General features: G+C 38.2%; 1 protein-coding gene across 4 annotated transcripts in view; it reads right to left on the bottom strand.

Moving 5' to 3' along the window:
• The window catches only part of USP6NL (USP6 N-terminal like), a 144,780-nt gene that overhangs the window by 8,622 nt on the left and 108,314 nt on the right, over positions 1 to 27,844 (bottom strand). For all 4 annotated transcript variants that reach the window (XM_014949129.1, XM_014949130.1, XM_014949127.1 and 1 more), the window contains 8 exons: positions 24,626 to 24,733; positions 20,693 to 20,802; positions 18,006 to 18,054; positions 16,023 to 16,143; positions 12,711 to 12,805; positions 10,014 to 10,079; positions 9,761 to 9,860; positions 6,999 to 7,151 (listed from right to left, as the gene is read on the bottom strand). In XM_014949129.1, the coding sequence (XP_014804615.1) occupies positions 6,999 to 7,151; positions 9,761 to 9,860; positions 10,014 to 10,079; positions 12,711 to 12,805; positions 16,023 to 16,143; positions 18,006 to 18,054; positions 20,693 to 20,802; positions 24,626 to 24,733 (802 nt within the window). The remainder of the gene's footprint in view (positions 1 to 6,998; positions 7,152 to 9,760; positions 9,861 to 10,013; positions 10,080 to 12,710; positions 12,806 to 16,022; positions 16,144 to 18,005; positions 18,055 to 20,692; positions 20,803 to 24,625; positions 24,734 to 27,844) is intronic.

Genomic DNA, 27,844 nt, shown 5'->3' with positions numbered 1-27,844 from the left:
AAGCCTCACACGCAGCTCTCAACCATCATCTCTTCTACTTCAACTAAACTCACTCTTCAAACTCCTCAGATCTGAGCATGCAGAAATTTTATTTGGATGTTTTCAAGGACATTCAACTGAAAAATCTGTTTGAGCTGTTGATCTTAAGTCTGAGCAAATTCGCGTTCTGGACATACCTGTCTGACTGAGGATCAGAAAAGCTTTTGAATTCTACAAAAAATATTTCTGGGACAAGTGCTTTTCTACACAATCCATGATGTTTAACAGCATTTTAAAAGGAGAAGCTAAGACAGAACTGTCCAGTTCAGCTGTGATTATTTTGGCAGCGACGTATACATTCATCGAAGGTGCCTTTCTCTTCTGAAAGGAACTGGGAAATCAGATTTTTCCCAGCTTCCCAGTATTGTATGAGATGCAGAACTGGGGAACTCATCCTTCTCTCCCTCTCTTCCTTCAACACAACCGGTTTCTAGACAGAGTTTAGTTACTGGCTTTTCCTGAAGACAAACATAATAGCTTACATCAGAATTTACAGAGCTGGCACTATAGAAAGGAGGTGATTTAGTTGGCTTGTATGCAGTATAGCATAAAATAAGCAAAAACCAAAGAAAATAGGGTGAAAAATGTCTGAGGAGGGAGAGAAATGGAAGTACAGGGGGAGACAATTTAAAGCAAAACGAGAACAATCAGGTGCTTGTTTGCTGCTGGTAAATATATTACCTGACAGGAAAAGGAGACAAGCAAATATGAGCAGATCTGACTGTTCCCCAAAAGATAAGAAATTCAAGTCGTATTAAAGAAAGTTTTAGTCTACGGAGTCCTTCCTGCTCTAACAAGTCTTGGTCACCACCCAGTGGAAGTCGGTCTCAACTGCAAGACTTTCACAGATAATTGCTTCAGGAGGCACTAACAGCCTCATGCATTGAACAGCAGACATATAATTGGAGTAAAGTGCTTTAAGTGCTCTCTCCAGTGACTAATAGTCTAGTCCTTAATTTCAGCACCAGAATACATGCACTTTGACTGTTCTAACACAATGTTCAGGGATGGTAATGGTCATAAAAACAACTCTTAAAGTGACATCTTGGTATTTTGTGTTTATTTTCCATCGGTGACGTCCCATCTTACTTCTTCAGTTTACAAGTCCAAGAGAATTTTAAAAGGACTTTAAGCGCCTGCACTAGAAGCTCAAGCTGCTGTCAGAAAGTCAACCTCTGGTCCTCATCATTTAGATGCCACCAGCAGCAAAGGAGTCACTAAAATGAAACCCTGCCTGACAACTTGGAGGTAGAACAAAATACAGCCTTTCTGCTGCTGTGTCACTTTGGTAGTACTGACAGTAAAGAAAACTCACTTTATAAACACCTGCATGGAGATATACAATAGAAATGGTAATAAATTTGGTCATCAATCAGAAGATACAGGTGGGCAGCTGTATGTCTGTAAGCTGCCTACCCAAAAACCAAAAAATTTCTAAAATTAACCACTTTGCTTTACATCCCTAATTCCATATTTCTTCCAGAAAATACAACTTTCTTGAAAAGTCAGTTTAAAACAGGAATATGAACAGTGACCAACATAACTATCTGGATCATAATTTTAACAAGCATGCAAGTTTTAAACAGTAAAGATTTTTACATGATGCAAAGCCAATGTCTAAATCTGCGGAAAATAATATACTAATTATATTAGTATAATTCAATACATTAATTTCCTTCATAATATTGCAAAGTAGTTGTATCACACAAGAAACAAGGCAGAAAAATTAGTCGATTAAAATAAGGAAATAAGAAGTGCATTGTATGAAATAGCTACTTGTGTATTCTTCAAGCACAAGTGAAAAATCCAAAATTCCTCTGAAACAAAACACAACCAAAAGAGAGATACCATCAGAAACAGGAAAGTCAAGCTGACTTAAATATTTCTATTGTTTTAGTTGTGAAAAGGAGTATTAACAGCAGAGAACAGACATTATTTAATAGATGATCATCCTACTATATACTTCTGCACTGTCACCCACGAGTATTTAAAGCAGGCAGATATTTGAATAAAAGTTGTTGATGAGAAATTTAATAAAATATACCTTTTAAAGATAAATAGCAGATAAACATTTAAAAACTTATGGTAAATGCAAGATTCAAGCTAACTCCTTGAACACGGAAAAGGCTGGGAGACCTAGAAGAACTGAGTCGGAGTTTAAAGCTGGTGTTACCACACACAAATATAGTTAAGATGATGACAAAGACAGATTCCAAATTTGCCAGTACTATTTTAAAATTCAAGTACAAGACCTTTATCTCTGATTTAAGGTCCTTAAGGTCCTCTCAGCTGCTATAAGGTCTATTAAACTTTCAGTTATAAAAAAACTCCAGCCCAGGATCCCTCTGCCCTCCCTTTTCAGGACACTTTACATCAAAACACAGGTGAAAAATTGTCTCAAGAACATTGCTGAAAGCCTTCAGCCTTAAAGGTGGGTCTGACTGACTTGTTTATGAAGCACCAGACTAATACACTGTTTTCAGCTACATATTTTTAAATAGAACATGAAGCTTTCATTTGTAAGCACTTTTGTTTATTAAAGTCAGACACTGCACAAAATATATGTATTTATATATAAACTTTGTTTATTAAGCATTGTATTATTTATGGAGGAAATTCTAGCCATATCTTGTGATCACTTAAAGAATTTTGCTGCTGTTTTAAATAACAGCCAAGGAAAGAGCCTGCACCAAGAAATTTTGGAAATCAATGGTGTGTACCAAGAAAATTCCTTTCGCTACACTCTAGACATAGAATCATGGAATTGTTGAGGTTGGAAGATCATCAACCTTGAATTAAGGCAGAGATTGTCCACTCTGCATCAGACCTGGCTCCTTGAGAAGACGGAACCAGGAGTCACACCAGTTTTGGGCCCCCTACCATAAAAAAGACATTGAGGTGCTGGAGTGGGTCCAGAGAAGGGCAACAAAGCTGGTGAGGGGTCTGGAGCACAAGTCTTATGAGGAGAGGCTGAGGGAGCTGGGGTTGTTCAGTCTGGGGAAGAGGAGGCTGAGGGAAGCCCTTATTGCGCTCTACAACTACCTGAAAGGAGGGGGTAGAGAGGGGGGGGGCGGTCTCTTCTCTCAAGTCACAGGCGACAGGACGAGAGGAAATGGCCTCAAGTTACGCCAGGGGAGGTTCAGGCTGGATATTAGGAAAGATTTTTTCACTGAAAGGGTTATCAGGCATTGGAATGGGCTGCCCAGGGAGGTGGTTGAGGCACCATCCCTGGAGGTGTTCAAAAGACAGGTTGATGTAGTGCTGGGAGGTATGGTTTAGTGATGGTGATGCTTCTTGTTTGTTGTGTGGGTGTCTATTCTTGTCAAAGTTAGGTTGATGGTTGGACAAGATGATCTTTAAGGTCCCTTCCAACCTAGAAGATTCTGTGATTCTGTAATTTATATGAGTGTGCCTTTCAAGAACCTGCCACTGTGTGGACACCCTTCATAATGTTCCAGGCAATCCAGAAAATACCAACTGCCTTTCTATGGAATTTGCTTGAGGATATGTCAGAGGAAATGCACTTTTGAAGGACAGTTCCTACCACACAGCTGTCACAGCCTGTCTCTCTGGGGCTGTGATAACCAAGTGGCTCGCCAATAAGAAGTGTGCTTATCGGTGCAGTTTATGGTCTCCATAGAGTCACTGGAAGGGGGTTGCCTACCCTGGGTGTTGAGAACACTTAAGTTGTGAGCCATCCTCTGAGGCTGTAGGTGCCAAGTACAGGTTATCCTGTCCTGGCTGGCAGTCCGGCGAGAAACCACCACAAAGAGGAACGAAAATCCACAGTCTGCTTTATGCAAAAGAGCCCGAGTACTGGCAAAAGCATTTCACTGACATCCAAAATTAGCATGATCCCCTTAATGTCCCTGTTCTGGCTGAGTATTTTAAGGGTTTTTATCAGAGAGAAAGTGTTAAAGGAAGTCCCTTCCTTCTTCTCTGCTCTGAAGGGGAACAAGTTGCTCTTTAATTCAGTGGGAGAAGCCAGAGAAAGCTACATCAGGCATAAGCAGACATCCACTTTAAAGTAACGCAAAAGTTATTACCTCTTTTAATATCCTACTGCAGCTTACCCTACTAGGGCAGGAAAATCTATACAGCCTAACAAAGGATGCCAGATGGAAAATTCCACTGAGCCTAATTAGCTCACTGCTATTCCTGGATCACTGATACTGATGCAACTGTAAGATGGAGATATTTTTTCTCCTTTTTCCTAACATGCATTTTTACATTAGATCTTAAAGGTGTAATTGTTGCTCAATGAAAATAAGAAAAAAGTATAAGTAGTACAAGAGCTTTGATTTCAGCTGAGAAAACTAAGATAAACACTATTTTCTCAGGTTACAGTGGATATTTAAATGAACAGTCTGGTATTTTTTCTGTGTATTACTGTATGACATACAATGGTTACTTAAGTTTTACATGAAATTAGAAGAAAAATAGTAAAAAGAGACAGAACATAGTAAAGACAGTAGAGTCAGACACGTGAGCAAAGATGAATGTCTAGAGAATGCTGAGAACCTGTAGAAAAATATTATTGCCTGAAGACAGTGATTAGTAAAACCAAAATGAACATCAGAGCTGGAAAAGAAAAAAAAAAATAAATCAAAGGCTTGTGAAATTCATGAGAAGAACAAATGAGGCAGACTCACTCAACTACAGATAACAGCAGACAAATCAGCTAGATTCCCCAGGATTAGGATGAAGGCATTTTATATTTATTCTGTGAAAGGTTAAGTAATGTTCCCATTTACTCCTGGCAAAAATATACCACACACAGAGGCTTTTCCAGGCTACTTTGAAACGAAAAAAAAAAAAAGCTGAAAAAAGCACCAAAACATATCTGACTTTGGCTTTGCTTTTCCTATTTTACTGTTAAACCTCATTCATGCTGGGGGTAGGAGGGAGGAAGGCATTTTATTGACATTGATATTGCTTCAGATCTCCTAAAGAAAGAACCAATATGGCTCAAAACAATTACCATCCTGTCAGCTACTCATAGCAGAACTTACATTTCACTGTACAAACTATGAAACCAAACAACCTGCATTCCAGCACCAAAGTGTCTTGGGCGAGAGGATACATTCCCTATCCTTTGCTGTTGGTCTCCACGAGAAGACTCCTCGTGTCCCACACCTTCTGTTACTGCACTGCAAGGTGGATGGCTCTTATGCCACCTAAAGCCCCCTTTAATTTTCTGTGAAAATCCAGAGTATTCTCAAACAAAATTTGACTTGAAGGCATTTTACTTTCTCCCCCCAAAAAAGAGCCTTAAAACATAAATAAATTAGAAACAGAATTTCTGCCTTCATTTTTTTTCCCCATCAAGAAAATTTCCAGTAAATTCCATATTTTCTGCAGAAACTCTCAGCACAAGTCACACGCATGTGATTTTCTAGGCTGGAAGATACATTTAACTCCATCATGATATCTTTCCCAGTTCTTCAGCTATCACAGTTTGAAGTGGAAACCAGAAACTTATCATTGCTGAAAATTTGCCACATCCATAAAATATCTACCCCCCTACAAACAATTAGAAGTTTTTTTGATAACCCTCTCTCCATAATAACGGAGAACTTTATTTAAAATTTAACAGAAAGCATTCCCATGATCTATCTTCCTTTCATGAGATGGAGTGGAATTGATGCTAAAAGTTGCTCATTGACTTATTTCCTCACATCCAGTCCCCACGACCAAGTTGTCAGGCAAAGCACAGAGCTGAAGAGTTGGGCTGAAAAGAGCAACCTGCTCTGAAGAACAAGTCAAAACTGAATCCCAGCTCGTGGAAAAAGGATGAAGAGAAGGAAGGATGGGAAGGGTGTGATTAGGAAAGGGAAGGAGAAGCACACGCTGTAACGTGGAGAAGAACTGCAGACTCACAGAACACAGTGTGGAAATGAGAAGGACCAAGAAGACTGAGCAGACAGGAGAAGAGCAGGAACTAGACTTAGGCCTATCACGGGTGGGAGAAAGTGTGCTCTAGAAGTGCTACAGAAAGTCAGAAGGAGCGTAGAACACAAGAACAGGGAGCAAGAAAAATGGGAAAGTCTGACAAGAAGCCAAGAGTAGTCCTGGAACAGCCCAATATTCTGTGCAATAAATAAGGTCTACAGAAACTGAAAAATGAAGGTCATTAATGAAAGAGCTTCAGGAACAACTTATGACAGCAATATTACATAGACAACCTTTGTCCTGACACTCCTTGACTTTGGAAAGCAAACCAAAGCAACTTAATGAAGTAATTTTAAGGCAATTTCATTTCAAATTTTAAAAAACACTTATTCTTTCTCACATACTGTTTTACAATTGGAAAGAATAAACAAAAAAGGACTCTGAATAATCGCAACAAAAAAACTAATTAAAGATTGTGGCAGTAGGGATAGAAAAGATAATAGAATCTTAATACAGGAAGCAGAGATCCTATACACATTTCGTAAGTAGTGCCCCAAGAAACAACCATCCCCACTCTGCAACCAAAAAAGCACAAACACAAAGGCTGAGAAGAAATGAAGAAAATAATTCAGTTAAACACCCAGAAGGTCTATCATCTGCAAACAATTAAAAATCTGAATTCAACTAACAAAAGAAACTATTTGACCTGAAGTTTTTTCCATAGCTAATTGAGCTACAAAACAGTCTGGATTCTCAGACAACGCCATTGCTTCAAATACTTTGAAAGCCCGGTATTTAATCTTTGACATTAAAGATTTTATAAATCCAAGCTAATAAAATCATCAGAACATGGGATGTTTTAAAGGGCTTTGCTATTTGCTTGCAAAACACATACACAAAGAGGAGCAAACTCATGTTGATTTTAAACTGCAAAATAATTTGGATAGTACCCAACAACTATGTGGTGAAGAAGACAAACATTTGTGTAATTTTTAATAGAATGAAATAACACTTTAAAAATGAACAATGTGTGAAAAGCTCCAAATATCTAAATCTGTTGTTCTTACCAGCTACCGGTAAATCCAGCTTTGCTCGTTTCAATTCTGATATAGAATTTTGGAGCTGGTCTATTACAAAGTCATCTTCATAGAAGAAATCCTTGGCTAAAGACTCCTGCAGAAATTCTACAAGCTCTTCCATTTGTAATTTCATCAGGTGCTCTATATAAGAAGAAAATATTATACAGAAAAATATTGTGATAATGAACATTAAACTTCGAAAATGTACTTAAGCAATTAGATACTTTTGTTTTCAAAGTGGAATGAAAACTCCTTATTAATTAAGCACATAACAGAACTCTACACTAGAAATCTATAAAATGCATTAAAAATTCACTTGCAAATCAGTATGGAAATCCTTTTTACTTATCATTCTCTAATTAGGACAATGTTTCCCAAGAAGGGGCATATTCTGAAAACTTAACTACAAGTCACCCTCCTTCAGTTGTCCTATGTCCAACAGCTTCTGACCTTTAATTTTCAGCCCACATTCTCAACGTACAAAACACCGCTGTAGATCTGTACGACATACATCATTTCTCTTATTAAGAGCCTTGAAAAGCAGTAAAACATTTTAAAAATTGATATTCCAATGAAAGGATGATGGCAGTTCACACTTCAGAACCATTGCTTCAGGCTCTCTGAAAATTCAGGTACTTTTTGCTAATTCAATCAAATGGAGGTCATATTTTGAAGGCCATTTCACAGTTATCAGATTACTTCTCTTTCTGTTTTGAGTCAGCAGTAAGGCCATGTTTCCCAGACAAATGTATCTGGCTTGCAAGGATGTAACTGCGCACCTCTGCACCTTCTTCAAGCATATGTACACCATCAAAAGTTCCAGCAGGTACCATTTCTATACAGAAACCATAAAAAAAATGGTTTTGCACTGTAATAAAATGCTCTTGGCATGTGTTCCAAAATGGCACTTTGACTGGATAGCTATAGAATCACAGAATGATATGGGGTTGGAAGGGACCTCTGGAGATCATCTAGTCCAACCCCCCTGCCAAAGCAAGTCTACCCGCAGCACGTTGCACACGAACGTGTCGAGGCAGGTTTTGAATGTCTCCAGAGAAGGATACTCCACCATCTCTCTGGGCAGCCTGTTCCAGGGCTCTGCCATCTTCAAAGTAAAGAAGTTCCTCCTCATGTTTAGGTGGAACTTCTTATGTTAAAGTTCCCATCCTCTTGATGCCCACCCTCTAAGTATTTACAGGGATTGATCAGACTCTCCCTCAACCGCTTTTAAGGGTAGACAAATAGACTGAAAAATAAATTAGAATCACAGAATCATAAAATGGTTTGGGTGGGAAGGGAACTTAAAGATCACTTGGTTCCAAGCCCCCCTGCCATGGACAGGGACACCTCCCACCAGACCAGGTTGCTCCAAGCCCCATCCAGCCTGGCCTTGAACACCTCCAGGGATGGAGCATCTACAACTTCTCTGGGCAACCTGGGCCAATGTCTCACCACCCTCACAGGAAATAATTTCTTCATAATATCTGACCTAAATCTCCCCTCTTACAGTTTAAAACCATTACCTCTCATCCTATCACTACACTCCCTGACAAAGAGTCCCTCCCTATCTCTCCTGTAGGCCACCTTTAGGTATTGGAAGGCTGTCACCATCTTCTGCCACCTTTTCTGCTAGTTGTCTCATCTCTGCTACGCTGCCATAAGGAACTCTCAGTGTTTTGATCATGGAGGAATTTGCTGTGTACTTGCTAACCAAGCAAACCTACACTCCGACGTTTTCCCCAGGTCTTCCCATAAAACCAGTAGTGAATAAAATTTTTTTTTTCAAGTAGATGTCTATTTGCAAATAAAAAAGATACAACGAAATGCTAAGTGTGACGACTTGCCTCTAAATGTTCTGCTTTCTAAGTACAGTAATTAAACAAGTTATCCTTTCATTTTTCAAAGCCATTTATGAACAAGCTAATGAATACAGCACAGTGAGGCAGTGAGGTAGTACCATCACAGTTCAAAGAGGGTAAACCAGCAAGCAAATTAAGACATCAATTCTGCAGGCTCCACGTAGACCTCTGAATTTACAGGGAGTTAAATGACTTCACTGAGAAAGCCAAAGTCCCAGAGTAAGACTGCATTAAACTTGAGCTTCTCCTGATACATCCTGAGAAATGCTCAAGGCTATTTAGGTGCTAACATCCATCCTAAAAAGGTTTTTGGATCCTTTATTACTTAAGGTGCTAAATAGGGAACCAGGCATAGATGCCCAGATAATCAGACAATTCTTCTGTTCAAAAATCCCAAATTTTACATTAGTGGAAGGCAAGAGATGGCAGAGAAGGCCACCCAGGCAGATCTCAGAAATTCTGAATTTTCATTACATTCTTGGACAAACAACCATACACTGGTGACTCCTCATTGCCGAGTTGTTTGCTGATAGAATTTCAGGTATTTGGTGGCACACACTGGATTCTTTGTGCGCTTTTTTGATTAGTTTAAATCCTGTAGGGTCTAACAAGCCGTTTTCAATCTGTGGAACTACAACTTTTTTTTCCCCGATTGTTTAATCAGAAATTCAGCTCACCTCATGTCAATGTTTAAATAACTTTCTTACCGTAATATTTTTCTTTGGCAATCACACACATTAATAAAGCAAAGATTTTGGTCTTTTGGGGCATAAAGAAAGAAAAATACCTGTCAGAAATAGCATGAAGCAAACGGGAAACTAAGATTTTCCACACAAGACCAAAACCAGCTGAATCTCTGTTTAGCATTCAAATGTTGGAAAGATTTCTTACTTCTGTGTAGTTTCAGAATTGTGTAAGACATAGCAGTGAGAATCCGCTCTCCTTCAAGTATGTAGATATCCCATATCCTGAGGCTTAACGTAAAGGGAGTCTGCAATGACAGAGCCAGGCAACACTGTGAAACTGTCTGCTGCAAGTCACAATTAAAACCAGAAACAGAACATGGAAAACATACTCACACGATCAAGGGTCTGCTGCAAGTCACAATTAAAACCAGAAATGGAACATGGAAAATAATACTCACACGATCAAGAAAACACTGGAAAAACCACTTTGTTGTGTAAAAGCTTGTAGACATATCCTGGGAGTCCTGTAAAAAATGCAGAAGGTTAAAAATATTCACAAAAATCAAGCAATGCCTTGTGCTGTCCATGGAAAACCTTTTCACCTTGAGGTCAAGGTACTCAATACGCACCATAAGGAATTAATTTAACTACATGAAACACTGTTGCTTCAACCCAACACATACAGATTCTGTCTTTCATAGTTTTTCTCCACCAATTTCACCACCTGAAGAAACATGTATTTGGAGATGCAGAGGGCATTAACACATCTTAGACCTCCACCTTATTCTTGGGACAGAGGTAACAGAGGATTAAATCCTCTCTCAAGAAAATAAATCACTATTCTGGAGGATTAAATCCTCTCTCAAGAAAATAAATCAATATTCTGGAGCTATCAAAGTTTAAGCACTGGGTCCATCTAGTCTTTCATTTCTCTATAGCAAGGCTGCCAATTCTTGCCAAAGGTTGAAAAGATTTTGTGAAAAGAATACCCATCTACCAGAAACCAGCCTAAACCAATCAAATTCTTCAAACACAGGACCTCAAAACCCTCAAACCCTCAGCATTTAGACTGATAAGCAATTTCATTCCTTAATTAAAAGGGCCTAATTTCCCCGAGAGCATAGATGACCCATCAGGCATGTCATCCCATTCCAAGATGGCTAGAGCTGCTTTGCAGGTTCATGGAGGTCTTCAAACTTACAGGAAAAGCCAAAGTAGAAGCTGAAAAGTTAATAAATTCTGAATTTTAACTTTAGGATAACATCATATTCTATTCTTGCCACATTCAGCTTTTCCAAAAATTTCAAGTATACAAACACTGAAAAAGCAATGAACCAAATCCAAAAATTTCAAACATACAAACACTGAATAAGCAACGGGCCAAACCACCCTGATTTATCTGCAGGCTTTATCTTCATCTTTCAGTGAGTCAAAATGGGCTCATCTCAGTGATATATTCACAGTAAGAAATGAGGAAAAATAATTCATAAAATGATTTAAATTAACTTTATGAGATTTTCATTTTGAGAGTCTTTTAAAAAAAGCAGACAGAACAAATAAACACCTTATTTTGATATTTTTCTAACCTGTAAGAATGGCCATTAGCCTACTGAAAGATAGATACAACGGATCATGCCTTTCCCTGACAAAAACTGATTGCTATTAAATTCAATGCCACTAAACAAATTCACACAAAAATAGAACTATGTTCTGATTTAAGACTGAAATGAAAAATATATAATAAATATAGTGAATGTTCTCTGGATCCCTCTAAAAAAGTGGCCAAGAACTCTCTCAGAAGGGAGCTATCAAAGCATTTCATTTAAATTAGCTTTATCAATTACGAAAGCAACTTTCTCCACTTTTCTGAAATTTTCTTTTTCAAGTACCCAAGGGAGAGGAGTAAAAACAAAAGCTCTTTATTATAAAATGCAGTAATAATGGGTATATAAGCAATATAAAAAACATAAATAACACACCATCTTTAGGGTTGTATCACCTCAATCTCAAAAATGAGAATAAGATGATATTTCTAAACAAGAATCATCATCTTGCATGTACTGCAAAAATCAAACCCACAGCTTTCATTTCAGAGCCAAGTTAGTTAAAGAACTGGTCTTGGTTATTTTATTTTTTTAAAATATGACAAGATCATCTTGCATGACTAATTTTGGCTTGACCTTTTAACAGAAGAGCGTTTTTTTTCCTAACCAGATCTGCCTAACTCTGTGTTATGACCAGGTCTTACAGCATGTTGTTAAAAAAAGACATTAAATTCTATTTTATAATACAACAGGCACACATTAGATGCAATTCATCATTGCCAAGGTGCCAGCCTGCTCCCAAATTGTCTTTTTTTTTCTTTTTCTAAGGAGATAAACATACTAAACAGAAAACAATCTAGTCTTGGGAAGGTAAGATCTGTAAGAAGCTCTCAGTCTCAGAAGATGTAGCTGCAACTGAGCACCTCTTACACTCCCTTTTAAGAGTTGGAGATGGATTCTGGCAGAACCAAAGGGATTGTAAAAGAAAATTCTTGATGACTATTGGAAGGGCATTTCTCTCCCATTAGAAAAATAAATTGTTTCTTAAAATAAATACAGCCAACACTAGCAAAGGAATAAAGAGCATATTATTTCCCATTTAAGAGCATTAGAAGAGATAACACTCAGCATTTAGCTTCGTGAAAATACTACTGAGTATGTGCAAATTTTAAAAGGACCATTAACTCCTCTTATAAAGGTTACTTCTTAAACAGAGATTAAAAGTGCTTGGTTGCAAAGTCACCTCTGTCCAGAGATGAGCCACAAAGCTTCACAAACAATAAACTCTCAATAAAATGTTTTAACATCGGCTTGCTAAACAGCAGTTTGCACAAGGCCAACTATAGAAGGGCCACATATTTTCCTTAACTCAGAGGTCAAAGTGAGACAGACACACAATTTAATGACTCTTAGGATCCAATTTTGTCATGACTCTGCCAAGGTGCACCATAACTCTGTCTACAATGAAAACAACAGCACTTCTGCCTCTTCAAACTTTGCATTTTTTTCCTGGGGTTTGAGGTATTCTTAAACCCAGTTGGGTTAACCTGAACTGAAAGAAGGCAGCAAGCTGTGAATTAGTGTTGCTTTTATTGTGATACAAATACTTACCAAATGCTGCTTGAGTTTGGACAAAAACTTTTTCAGTATTTTGTCATGATGCTCTTGAAACCGCAACAGTTTTGGAAAACCAGGAATAAAAAAACCTAAGAGAAGAAGTCGACCATGTAACAGGTGTATGTACTACAAAAATGACATTTAAAAAGGCATTCAGAGCTCTGATAATATTATCCTTCTATAAGACCACTGGATCTGAACGGATATTCATAGCAATAGTATGATGCCCACATACAGATACACACATACTCCTGCCTAAATGCCTACAGCAAAGAATCAGTATGTTCCCTTAGTGACTATTATTATATTAGTAATGGTAGATGACAGCACATCCATCAGTCCTACATTAGCCTACCCACTATATGATTATGAGGAAACCAAATCTATAATCATTCTTTAAATAACAAAACAAAAAACCACAATAACTAAAACTTTTAAAAGCAAAAAGACATAAATTGGGATTATGCCCAGCAAACTCATGACAGAAGCACAAACAACACAGGCACCTACTAGAACTGTCTGCAATGAAGACCATAAAAAAGGACAAGAGGGATATTCTACCAAGACAAATATGAATATATAGTATCAAGTAAAGATTATGAGCTCATGCAACACAAACTAAGGGAAAGGCAAAAATCCTGGATAATTTTATTGATCATACACTGGAAAAGGAAAGCACTAAGATCCCCTTCCAACTGAGTTTAAAAAAGGCTCAGGGCAAACACATAATACTAGCCGAAAAACTTGAAATGTAAAGGAGAGCTAGTACAGCTACACAGCAGGGAAAGAAACCATTCAAAGAAGATCCTTCAAAAAGCCGACACTGTGTTCAGATCAGAAAAACAGAAATGATCAAACACTGGCAGTACGAAAATGTGAAAAACAAGCCTTCCCCAAAAAAACAACTTACAAAAGACATTAAAAAAATACTAATAGACCTATTTTCAAACACCTTGGAAGCAAGAAAGCCCAACAGAGACTTTGTAGGTTGAAGATTTTTAGAAGTGCTCAGAGAAGATAAAGTCAAGACTAAAAATAAGTTAATTTTGTGCATATAAGGCACGAGGGAGGTTCCCAAGGCAGAACCCCAAACAGCTCTAAAAGAACTCAAAGATAACCAGGTGAAATATCAATTCTATGAAACCTCTTGCTTCAGGAGAGGAGCCTGGAAAGTGGCTGACATGATGTCAGTTTTTCTTAAACTGGTTTTCAGTTCAATATTCAGGCCAATACCCAGAGAGGAATCCAATAGAAACCATAACAAAGTTGAGGGAAGCAGACATCCAGATGGATGCAATGCACCAGAGAAGCATCAACACTAGGCTTCCTTGAAGAAATTAGTGAATATGTAGGTACAGAGAGCAGTGGATATTGCCTGTTTGACTTTCTGAAGGTACTTTATTAGTTCTGTCACCAAAGTAGCTTCATCTCTTCAGTCCATCTTCTAAAGTAGCTAATCCAAAGAGTTAAAAGAGAGTAAAACAAAAAAAGACAAAAAGGCTTCACCCATGGAGTTGCATAGGAGTAGACTTCTGGGAGATCATCTGGCCCAACCTGCTGAAAGCTGGACCTTAGATTAGGTTGGTAACATTTAATAAACACTAAATTTGGAATATTTGAGTTAAGGTTTTATCAGCATATCTACAAATGCAAACTTCCTTAGCAGATGTTGCCACGACAGCTTCAATGGATGTATAAATCTGCGGCACAACGGTTCGTATGCCCTGTAGAGGAACTCATCAAGTCTCCTGGGCTACTCAAAGCTTCCTCCTTCCCTCCCTAACCACTTCCCAGGTGCATGGCCAGTAACATGGGCTGGAAAGGAGAAGGGAAGGGACAAAGGAGGGAGAGAATGAGGTCTGCATGGGGTGTTCTGTAACAGTTACACAGACAGTGAGCTGACTCCCATATGTACACAAGCAACACCTGCCTGTGTAAGTCCATCACCAGCCACCAGATGAACACTCTTGTTCCTCACAGCAAGTTCAAATGATGACTACAAAAATCAGCCTGAGAAATTTTTGTTAAGGGTTGTCCATTAGCATCACATTCCAAGGTTAGGACTGTTTCCTGTTTTAAAAAGAGGTGACACGGACAAAACTCTCAGGCATAAAATCTGGGAGAAGTTTTAAAAACCTGTTTAACAGGTTACAGCATCTTAAAAAGTCAACTACGCCTGTGCAAAGCTCCCACGTACCAAAACCAGATCAAATGGTTTGGTATACAATGAGTTGATTTAGACTTACTCCCCAAAACACCTAAAATTTTCTATGACCTTTGAGGAGCTCAACACTCTACACAGGTGTATTTCCACAGTTGCACAGCTCTTGATTATTATTAAATCTACAGATTTGCTGTAAGATGCTTTTGGTCTGTGTTATCATTATGTAAAGCTCCAAGCAAGTCTTTGACTCCTGATGAATTCAAAATTTCATTTATGACACTGATCCTCATGTCAGACTGCATTTTTTAGATTTTTTTTTTTAAAGATGACAGTTTTGCAGAAGTATAAATAAAAAAAGAACCAATTGGCACTTTGTCTTGGAGGTGGAGAATATCCAGGAACACTGAAAAGCCAGGGAAGGATGATATCACAGTATGAGAAAGTCTTAAACAGGGAAAAGGAGCTAGAGCCTGCTGGAAATGGGCTAAAAACCCCAAGTTCTAGATAATATTTATTTTTGCAGGCTTCCAAGAACTACAGCTTTTCTGAATCACCACATCACTAACATCTACAAAAGATGCTGGAATTCCTGGAGTTGTTCCATACCAATAGCCACGGAAAATGCATAGATCATACTGAATTTGGCATGGAAAGAGAGAACAACCAATAACATAAAAGTAAAAAGACCACAAGGGCATGAAACGTGCGAGGCAGAGATGAACCAAGAAACCCAAAGTCAACGCCTAGATACAGGTCCATTTGCTGGTGTGGATTCCTGTCCTGCCAAATGCTAGCCAAGCTGTAAAATCATTTAACACATTCTCTATTAGGTTTCCACTACTATTTTCTAACTATATAGATGTCTACATAACCAGCCTTCCATTGGTTACATTCCCTGAGAGACTAAGAGGAAAGAAAACATCTGATTTTCATTAAGAACTATTTGAAAGATTTCACATATAAAACCAATTACAGGAGAGCTCCAGTAACATCTAACGGCTTCTCAGTATAAAGCTCCCATTATGTCTTATTTTGACTATACAGACAGAACATCATTTTCTGTGCTCAAATTTCAAATAATTTACAACTTAAACAGCGCAGGTTGAAAGCTAATGTATACTCAGAGACATGAAACTCCGTACCGTGCATAGCGTGCTTTGGACCAGAGAGAAGTTTCACCAAGGCCCAGAAGGCATCTTCTTCATTCATGTACATGAGGAGTAAAGCTGTGATCTGGCTCATTCCCTGACAGTAGCCAACTTCCTAAAAATCAGAAAGTAAGAAAATTAAAACGCTGAAAACAAAAGCCTCATAACCATGAGCTGTTAGTTTTCCCCTGAGCCAGGGGAAGAAAGAGGATGCCTGTCCTGACGACATAAATTCCCTAACTATGTCACCACCATAATGATAGATAGAAGGGATGCTACACAGCACTCCAACTGAAAAGTAAATTGGAAGTCTTGATTGTTCATTACAAATTTCTACTAATGCACAAAATCCTTGTCAGTACTCATCATTTCAAGTAACTGCATCGTCTTATTCTCTGAATGGATGTGTTTTCCTTTTAGTTGTAATTCAGGGGGCGGTTTGTGGGGCAGGGGTCTTGCTTTGTTTGGCTTTACAGACACACCACCATCTGATAAACACAGGACTTTTGAAAAGTCACCTATAACTACAAACATGCTCAAGTTCAGCAGCCCATAGAAGCAAATGTAAGAAAAAAAAAATTATTGTTCCAAAATTGAACTCGAGTATTTCCTCTGCTATTAATTTTGACTTTTATGGCAGGAACCAAGTGTCACTAACATTTAGCTGCTCAGATAACCCCACCGATAAAACATTTGTAACGGCAACAACTTCACTGTTGGACAAAGTTTTTTAGGTTTACAAGCTCTTAGCAGAGCTTTGCTCTAGAGATAGAGCCAAAGCATAAGAGCTGCTATACATTAAGAGGAAAAAAGCAACAACATAAAGTGCAAAATAAAAACCTCACTGCAGTATTCCCTTCCTTACACTTTAGCAGTTGATTTTAAACAATATTTTTCATGCAACTTGAAGATATTATTCCAATGTTCTATGGGGGATATATAAGGGTTATAAGAGTTTTATTTTTCAGCGTGTAAAGGCTGCTTACAGTGAAAAGTTTACGGCAACATAACAAGAGAAAGACAACAAATTCCAGTAATGTAAGTTCCTCTATGTGCCAACAATTGGGAGGAGACAGAAACTGACACAGGACAGAAAGGTTACATTTCCTAGAACTTTTAAAAATGAAACAAAGTGGTATTTAATTAGACTAACTGCTTAAATTCACTTTCTTCTTCTTAATTTTATATATTTTTACACTGAATTCTAGGGAGCTGCTGATGGATATAAAAAAAATGATCAAAATGGGCCCAAGGCATGGGGGAATGATACATTAAAACCACAGTTAAACGTGAACATCATAACATTGCTGTTTCTTCTATTTTTAGCATGCAGCCAAAAGACATTATAAAAGACATAAGTTTCTAACCCTTATGATACAGTCTAGAAACTCCACCACTCCTGGTTTAGTCATGGTTAAAGAAATCATCACTCAGGACCAAGCTTAGCAGTGGAATGTACTTAAACACACATATTGGAGCACACGTAGAAGAGGGCTTAAGTAAAGAAGATGCAACCTTTAAAAGCATTTTCTGTTTGTTAAAACCCTCCAGGTTACGAAATACGCCTCTTTGCTCCAACGTCCATCTTTCTGTAGTGTGTTTTCCCTCCCATCATTCAATTGATCTTACTGGGAGGTATATAATATAATGGGAGAAAAAAAAACCATAGTATAAAACTCCAGTAGAGCACAAATTCATTATTCTTATTAGACACAATATTTAAGTTTCAGTCAAATTGAATGCACAGTTCAGTCTGTCCAATAGGATATTCATAAACAAGATGCTTTGTTTTATTTTAACTTCAGCTCAAAACATGTCAACAAACAACTAATTCATTCCTATGCACTTTCAACAGACTCTGAAACATCTGTTTGGTTGGTTTGTTTTTTTAGGGAGAAAGAAGATACAGAATTGCAAGTTATTATCTTTTCACATGTTCAGAGAAACCATATTTAAGTGTGAAGGTACACAACTTACCGTATTATATATGGAATATGCAGCTAGAACATGGAATAAAGATTGTTGCCTGGAAAAATAAGAGTAGAAAAGGAAAATAATGTAAAATTGGTTTTTGTAAAAACAGAAAAACATAAAAGTAGTGAACTATGTTTTGGAAACCTGTTTGCCCAATTTAACTCCTCTAGAACTAAAGAACAGGACAAACCACCCTTTACAATGATACACTCTTCTGATTTCAAACCAACATTGTATTTAGCACTTTTCTGATGTTCTACATGTTGAAATGTTTCAAAAAATACCTATAATACTTGGAGAAGGCAACGGTGTCAGATCATCATTTTTACAGACAGGTAAAGTGAAACACAGGATGGGCTACATTTCAAACACTGATTTCTTCTGAATGCCAAACTTTAAACACCCCAGACGTGATTTCTGTGCTTGAACACTGGTGTAACACTAACAGCTGTTACTAATTTCAGAGATGCAGGAGAGCTGAAATACACAAAGCAGCCACAGAGGTGAGGTGGTGTCTTAATCTTGGCACCCAAACTAAAGGCTGCTTTAGTGACTGCTGCTGTCAAACCAAAGAAAACCAATTCTGAGTCAGCATCCCATGTGCAGTCCTCCAGAGCTTACTGATCTCTGTGTTCTTAGGGTTAAAATTACAAAGAGGTTTTTTATGTGTCCTCTGTTTTCTGTAAAAACAGTCACAAAACTCTGCTCTTCTCAAATTGGGATATCAAAGTATTGGTCGGAGAGTTCTCATAAGGAATTTTTGAACTCATACCTACTTTTTCGTGATTTGTTGGGGACAGGATTTGTTAACCTCAGTGCCTACTTTCACCTAAAACTCCTAAAATTTAACTGCTGAGCTTTGCATACTGTCCTTTTTCTGTCCAGTGAAATTCCCTCTGCCTGTCAAATGTACCGAAATAGATATTAGCAGGTCAAAAAAAGAAAGCATAAGCAAAAAGCTGAGTATTTTCTATTGGGAAAAGGATGCATACTTGGATTCTTTTGCCAAAACATCTAGATTATGGCATTTTTGTTTGCCCCCTTGCAGAACTGAAGCTCAGCCATTCTTCAGTAACCTGTAAGTGTAACCTGAAGTACTAGATATTAAACTAGAATCTTATTTTACAAGGACAAACTAAAAGGTCTCAAATGTACAGGAACTTTCTATATCTTCAGTTGACCATTAGAAACTCAACATAAGAGCTCAATCTCATTGACAGTAAGATACATAAAATAATGGTCATTTTAGCGCTCTTTACACTAGATGATACCACTTAAGACCTGCAAAAGACTGAACCTTCAAAGGCATACAGTCTAACTTAAAAGTCAAACAAGCTATCGATTTACCAGGGGGACTTTATTTCATTGCGATGTGAAACGATTTCTGAATTTTTCATGGAGGCATCACTGGAAATACATAATATATGTACAGTAATTCCAAGATGTATTCCAAGTGTGAAATTGCTTTATGCAGCCAAAGGCTTTCCTGTGGACTCTAAGGACATGCTTACAACACAGTTCCAGGGACCGGAGCTGGCTCTGCTTGTGTTAACCCCAAAGTGATGAGGGTAAGAAGCTGCTGCTAACACCAAAAAATGTGGGCAAAAAAAAACCCCAATTGAGGCCCAGAAGCAACAGAGCCCTTTTTGCACGGCACCGTGTCAGTACCACCGAGAGGCACGTACAGATAGCACCACACAAATACTCCTAAACTGCAGTGGCTGCACAGAACAGCACTCAGCTTGGGAATTTCTGCTTTGCACTCCATCCTGTTACAGCCAGCAGAGAAATTCCCCATATTTAGAATTTGTCCAACAAAATACCTAGAAAAATAATATAAGACAATGTTTGTTTTATTATCACATTAAAGTCCACAGCTCTTCGAGTATTGCTTTTTTGAAAAGAGCAGACTACCATAGAATCTGCCCTGGAAAGAAAAGGAGATTAAAAATTGAACTAATACAGTCACAGAAGGGAAAAAAAAATACCCTCCTTCATCTCAGCAGGGTGCTGATGCTGCAAGCAAGCAACAATGCTGGTGTCTGTGTCGCCACTTATTTCACTATTAAGCATTTTTAAAGACGACAGCTGCCTAATATTCCTCAGCCAATGACAGCAAATAAAAAAATACCATGTTGAAGAAATCCAAAAGCATTAGGGCCTACATTTGTAAATAATTAAATGCTCACATCTAAAATACTGCTTTATTTGGGTCTGAATTAGATACTAGGAGAAGAGGAATGTAAAATCCAAAGAAAGGCTAAAATCTCTGGGAAAATAAAAGTTATTAGACATGCAAAAAGTTATTTTGTTTTTGAAAATACACAGTTAAATAAAATGATTGGGTAATAAATCATAATTAATTTATTAGCTTGGAATTCCCATGCCTTTGTAGACACAATATCCGAGACTTTTTATTAAATATAAAACAATATGAGAACAATTTAGAAATGGTTTCCTCAGGAATGCTGCAGACCACCTCAGAGTGAGGGAAAACTCATAGTGAGGGAAAACTCATTGGCTGGAAGCAACCAGCTGATTTTGCAGTAGTGATGGTAATTACACCATTGCACACAAACCATTCTGCTTTGAGTGTCTGGAGCTTACATTGAATGTTCTTGCACAGATCAAAGAGGTCCAAGGCAGATCATTAAGACAAAAAAAAACCCCAAACCTTTTAATTTACTTACTTAACACCGTATCTGTCTCGAAACATGATATGATCTCTATACGTTCGATTTACATCAAGATCAATTTGCCTAATATCTGGCGAAGACCCTCGTGCTTGACACTTCAATTTCTGGCAAAACAGCAAAGAACAGAAATTAAGTTTAAAATTGCAACCTCTAAGATAGCAGGAATCTGCCTGACCGTACTCCCATATTAAAGTATTTGTCATCTCAAGATTTAAAACACTTACTATAGAATAGCAACTCACAAGCTAACAATTTTAACTTCCAAAATACATATACATAAATTCTATAGAGTCAGACACATTAATACAGTATAGATGCAAGACTGATCCCATAATACCCATTTTTGTGTCACACCATTCACTAACTACAATCAAGGCTACATTTCACCATTTCAAATTTCTAATTGCCATTTCTCAGGTAGACATATCCCTGGAGAAAGACAGAAAGTGAATTTTACTACTCAGGAACAAGAACCTAAGATGCAAGTGCTCCAGAATGGACTTCTAGCAAATCATTTTGTGTGGTTTTCACACTTTTCCTGTCTTTTTCTCTAAGCAGAGCTAATAGCTACATAGCTGCCAGTTATTATCTAAGTATAGATAATAGGCATTTCCCTAGTCATTTCCTCTGTCTTTCTGTTCTAATCTAATTTAGTTGTAGAATACCTCTACTTTAGCACTTGATTTAACGTTTTATAATTAAATCCTTTATTGCAAGTGAGTACTTAGAAAGCCTGCACAGGTTAGATTGCAAAAAAAAAAAAAAAAGGTGGCACTTAAAATCATTTTCTCTTGACATTCATTCATTCTGACTTCTGTCCCTAAAAGTTGAGTTTGCAAGACATTTCTAACTGGATTCAACGTGGTATTTTCAAAACATCACACTTGAGTAGGTGTTACTAGAGAATACTCCAGACAATCTAATCTGCAGAACTACAGGTTCTGGTTGCAAAAAAACAAACAAACAAACAAAAGGTTTAAAGACAAAAATAAGAAAAGCAAAGAGATCAAATAGGGAACAATAACATCCATTCAGTCTGTTCAATACAACCAGAAGCTTTAGGCAACTTGGGAATTACTTGTAAGTGATTGAACCAACTGGGAGCAGCCATTAACCAGCACAATACTAACCACAGTCTCAGCTTTGTGCACCTTTCAGTATCCTTTAGGATCGTAGAATCATCTATGTTGGAAAGGACTTTTAAGATCGAGTCCAATCATCAACCTCACACTGCCAAAACCACCACTAACCCATGTCCCTCAGCAGCACATCTTTTAAATACCTCCAGGGATGGTGACTCAACCACTTCCCTGGACAGCCTGTTCCGGTGTTTGATAACCCTTTCTCTGAATAATTTTTTCCTTATATCCTATCTAAACCTCCCCTGACACAACTTGAGGCTGTTTCCTCTTCTCTTATTGCTTCTTACTCGGGAGAAGAGACTGACCCCCCTGGCTACACCCTCCTTTCAGGTAGTTATAGAGAGCGATATGATCTCCCTCCAGCCTCCTTTTCTCCAGACTAAACAACCTCAGCTCCCTCAGCTGCTCCTCATAAGACTTGTTCTCCAGACCCCTCACCAGCTTCATTGTCCTCTGGACACACTCCAGCACCTCAAAGTCTTTCTTGTAGTGAGGGGCCCAGACCTGGACACAGCACATGAGATGCAGCCTCACCAGTGCTGAGTACAGGGGGACAATCACCTCCCAAGTCCTGCTGGCCACACTATTCCTGATAGAGACCAGGATGTTGTTGGCCTTCTTGGCCAGCTGGGCACACTGATGGCTCATATTCAGCCAGCTCATATCCTTTTCCATGAGGCAGCTCCTGCCACTCTTCCCCAGGCCTGTAGAGCTACATGGGGTTGGTGTGACCCAAGTGCAGGACCTGGCATTTGGCCTTGTTGAACTTCATCCCGTTGGTCTCAGCCCATCAATCCAGCCTGTCCAGATCCCTCTGTAGAACCTTCCTGCCCTCAAGCAGGTTGACACTCCCACCCAACGTGGTGTCATCTGCAAATTTACTGAGGGTGTGCTGGATCCCCTTTAGATTTAAGGTACTAACATCCAGAATGACTTGTCCCCAAGACAGACAGAAAAGAAGGGAAAACAAAATTTATAGTTTTAAGGTGGAGGACCTGAGGACCTAGAGTCTATGATTTGTTGGAATAAAGGAAAAGAAGCACCCTGAGTTCTTGCTATTGGAGGGAGCCTCTAACGTGAGTGAAAAGAAAGGGTACCTAGATTTTGAGAAATGGAAAGGAGAGAAAATTAAGAACTGGTAATTGCTCTGCACAGAGAACTGGAAGAAGCTGTTTGACCTACAGCAATGCATATATTTTCCTTCTAATTTTAAGGTGTGCAATTTGTAAGTAATATTTGTAATGAGGAACATTTGTATCACTTCGGGAAACGGGAAAAATGGAGAGTAGTAAAATGAGCTTATCACAAATAAACAAACTAGGATAATGATGGAAGAAGCTCCTTCTAGTTCTATATCTGAACTACAAACACGTTTGTGTTTTGCATTGAGCTCTAGATGGCATTAATCATTTCTGAAGATTAATTCACCTGTTTTTCAATGCTTCTATTTTTACTCAGTATTCTTTCCCATAACTATATTATTCAGGATGAACTCTGTTGTATCCCTCTTGGATCTGCCAATGGTCTTATTTACAAAGTTCAACAAAATGTAATAGTCAGAAAGAGCAGCCTGTTAGAGTAAAGAACAATAAATAATTTAAGAGGAAGATCAAAGATATCAAAATTTAGATAACATCAATGCTAACATCGATCTTCTTTCATGACCTTACAAGATTCCTTGTCTACTTGGACCTAAAGTCTCAACTCCAAAAAAGTGCTATTAGAAAATGCCAAAATCAAACAAGCAAAGATTTTTCTTGAAACTCTGGACATTATTTCTTTAAAAAGCAGTGAACATTTAAATTCCTGCGGGGGAAAATTCAAACACTCTACAATACTAAATTGCCTTTCTGTTAGCTAAACTCTCCCTATAATCCTTTAGCAGATTGAGAGAGACAGAGAGGAAAAGGCAGAATTTTAAAGGATTAGATTCCCCTTCTGCCTAACGTACAGAAGAACCTCACTCTCTACTCTTGGGTCTCAAGTTTATCTCTGATGGCCATCAGCTGGATTCACACCCACAGAAACAGTAGAGTTAGTAGGAAAAAAAATTAAACAAATGTAACCACAACAATTCAGAAGTTGCTTTAAGGGCTACTCAAGGTGAGGATGGGGGCTGAGGGGTAACACATAGCTATCTTCTTTATATTCTAAGTAGGAAATGCATTTAAGTGGTCAATTTACACCTGTAGAATTTTGGGGGGGTTAACATCCTTTTTGGGGTTAAGATCCTTAACAGAGTTGCATCTCTGAGAATACAATCAAGTAACCAGACAGTGCTTTGTAAGGGATATCCAAGCTTCCCTTGGAGATGAGACAAGCCAGCTTGTTCTGGCTTTTACAAGATTAAGGCACCGACCTCCATTCCTTCCAGAATACTGGAACTCTTACTGATATTCAGCTAACAAGGTGCTTCCTTAATAGACATTTCTCAAAGAGCTGTAGTTTCAGAAGTTTCTGCCTTCTTACTGGTACAGGGGAGTTTTTTTATTTCGTTTTGCTTTACTTTTAGAAGGGCTTTTGCAAGTTTTTGAGGATGGAAAAAGAAATGGAAAGAAGATAAAATTAATTACATGAATTACAGAACCAAAAAATAAGCTGGAAATGTGCTTTTCAATACATAGCCTATTTCCTAACTAAAAGAAGCAGTAGAGGTCAATGCAATTTCTAATCCTCTTCCTTTTCTTTTTTTAAACACCGCATAACAACAAAAGGTTAATAAAGCCTGTAGTGTTAGCATCCAAAATTTTTTAATTAATACTAAATGGAAATCCTACAAACTCACATTATAAAAGTCTTTCATTTCTTCTTTCATTTTAGGGACGTCAAGTAGCATCGACCACACTTGCCCTCTGAACTGCAGCGGGATTCCTTTATATATTCTTCTATGAAACTGTAAAAAGAAAAGAAAAGATAAATGCAGAAGAACCTACAACGTTCTGAACAAAAGGAACAGTGACACACAATATGCTACACAGAGAAACGCAATTGTATAAATTGTCCTAGCAAAGGGATGACCTGCTGGGGACAAAGTGTTCCAGTGTCTTTCGAGGGACAGAAAGTGTCAGTGAAGCCACCTGGGACCTCTCTTGATGGAATCAGCAGAGGGACAGGGAACACAATGGACACACAGACCAAACCATCACCCTGCACAGGTGATGCTTGCAAGCCAGGACTTTGGCATGTAGGAAGGTCTATCAAAATTGTATTACCTCTGCCGAGCAGCACTCATTCTACAAATACTGGAAAGATGACTCCAAATTTTCTAATTTAGACCCCCAAGAATCAGATTCTTAGCAATACAATATTTCATGACAAGTCACAAATAACTCACTACAATTACAGACTATAAATGGGAACAGTGAAAGGCAATCAGCAATATTAAAAAGTTTTAAAGATTAGCAAAAAAACCCAAAAGCCTGATTTCTGAATTCTTGTAAAACTGCAACAGTGTGCCGGAACATATGTATGCATACCAAATAAACACATTAGATCACCAAAAAATCCAAGGTGGGCCATTTCTAAAGCTGACAGATTTCAGATCATGCTACTAAACTAATAATCAGCTTTCTAAATGCATATTAAAACATTTGCATAAAAACCAATGTGTAAAAGATATTTTAGCTGTGGTTTCTAAGAATACAGAACAACCTACCAACACTGCATGCAGTTCTTAGCTGTTAAATAGAAAATTAAATTCCCCATTCTTGACACATGCTGTTCTGACACACAAAGCTTGTATTAGAAGCAGGTCAGGAGGGGATAACTCAGTACCTGTGCGTAACTAGAGTCACTATATAAACTATTTATCAGCCTTGCCTCTGACACGTCCCTGCTCTTGCACTCTCATTCAGTGGTTTGGTTCTTACTGGGCTTATTTGAAAAACTCAGGAGCACTGACAACTGTCTTCCTCAGTTCTCTTCTGATCTGTATCTCTTTGGGCTGCAGCAGAGAGATGGACTAACTGTCTAAAGTCCTGGCTTTACGCAGGCAGGAGAGACTCAAGATAAGCAAAGCCTCAGAGCAATTGAATCCTAGTGAAAACACACAGAAAACGTTACCATCTTTCAGGAGACATATCTGAGAAAAGGAAAAACAGAACTCGAACAAAGCAAACAAACCTTTCTGAAGTTCTGTTTGTACCATTATTTTAACGATGGTACAGGGAGACAATTAGGTTTAAAAGAGAACAGAACACACACATCCCCTCCTCAAACAATGTATTTTTTGCATTTAACCTACAATAAAAGTTAGACCTTAAAAATTTCAATTGACAAAGCCACCACTTCCTTGAAACATTAATGAAAGTAACGTTTTTGTAACATAAGAAATATTTTTAAAGAACTGTCCTCCTCAAAGACAGGATCCTTTTTTCTTTTTCACATACTTCATGTCACAATTTTTGAAGATTAATGAACCCCTCATTCCAGTGTATTTGCAAACCTCCTGCTGTTTGGGATATATCAGGTCTTTGAAGGTGTTTTTAATGCCAGCAAGGATTTGTGTCTGGATTTTAGAATGTGCTACTCTTACAAAAGGATTTGAATGGCTTTCTGATTCTGATGCAAACAAAACTTAGAAGCGTTATGATTTTATTCTTCCTGTTCCCTTTTCAAATGAAAATCGTTAACTTGTATAAGGTGCAACATCAAACCTGAAGGATGTCCACTAAGAAAACATTGTGCTTTTTAAAGAAAACTTTGCTGCTTTTAAGGCTATAAAGATTGCTTAAGTAGTAACACTTCTAGTGTGAGCACCATTAAGTCAGTACAGTGTCTTCCATAAGGATAAAGAACAAGGTTGGGTGCTCCAAAGCCCCCTTCTGGAGCTGTACTTCTCGACTTCAGCTCATGCAGAGAATTTCAGTGTGTGTCAACTCAGAAACAAGGGTAACTGCTTGCAAGAGAGAGGATAATTCTGCCTTTTGCAAGCCAAGCAACACCAACCGCAGTGGAGTCATTCTGTGAAGAGAACAGCCTGTTTACTGGAATGAACCAAATTTGTGAAATATTTTCTGGGAACTCAAAAGACAAAAAAAAGGCAGTATTGTATGTCCACAGTGACATGTAGCTGTATTCCTCAGACCCATGGTACAGCAATAGTGTATCTTGATAACAGATATTACTGCCAGTTCTTTATCATTTACTACCACGTTTCCAAATGTCTCCACCAACCATAAGGTTATTAATGAAGAGAACAGGTTGAAAAATAAATTGCCAGGATGACTTTTGTTCTAAATGAGTATTTTGGGAGGTGACACCCTCACCTCACTGTGAGGGTGACTGAGCATTGGCACAAGTTACCCAGAGAGGGTGTGGAGTCTCCATCCTAGGAGATACTCAAAAACCATCCAGATGCAGTCCTGGGCAGCTGGCTGCAGGTGGCCTTGCTTGAGCAGAGGGGTTGGACCAGATGACCTCCAAAGGTCCTTTCCAGCCTCAACAATCCTGTGTTCCCATGTGATTCTGTGACTTTGAGAAAGTGACATGGCTGCACTGCACCTCAGGGAGTGTGGGGAGGTGGGAACCCACACATACTTCACAGCAAAGCTCATTTCTGACAATCATTCAGTCACCAGACAGTAAAAAACATCCAAATGAGCAAACTGATTATTGGCTAATTAAACATCTTTATCATAAGTACCATACTACTGCCCTCTGCTGTCTTTTATTTCCATATGTAATATAAAGTTGAAAAGATGTTGAAAAATGCTGGGTTGGGTCTATATACTCACAGAACCCTAATCTACTCTGTTCTCCCTGAATTAAAAGTTAAAAGTAGAAAATTCAGCAAATTACTTTACTTTTTCTTCTGCTCTGGGGAGATGAAATGATGAGTCAATCTTCACAAATTATTTAAAATTAAGGCTTTCTTAAGATAACACCTCAACACAAAATACAAGAATATAGACTCAGAGTTCCCATAATAGTTGTATGAAAACGTGTATCATCCAAAGACTGTTGTTCTGGAATCTGGGATGTTTCCATCAGCATAGGTCATAGA

The sequence above is a fragment of the Calidris pugnax genome, unplaced genomic scaffold (genome assembly GCF_001431845.1).
Source record: "Calidris pugnax isolate Ruff unplaced genomic scaffold, ASM143184v1 scaffold125, whole genome shotgun sequence".
Lineage (NCBI taxonomy): Eukaryota > Metazoa > Chordata > Aves > Charadriiformes > Scolopacidae > Calidris > Calidris pugnax.
The sequence above is the reverse complement of the archived record's forward strand: the minus strand, read 5'-3'. Positions and strand labels throughout refer to the sequence as shown.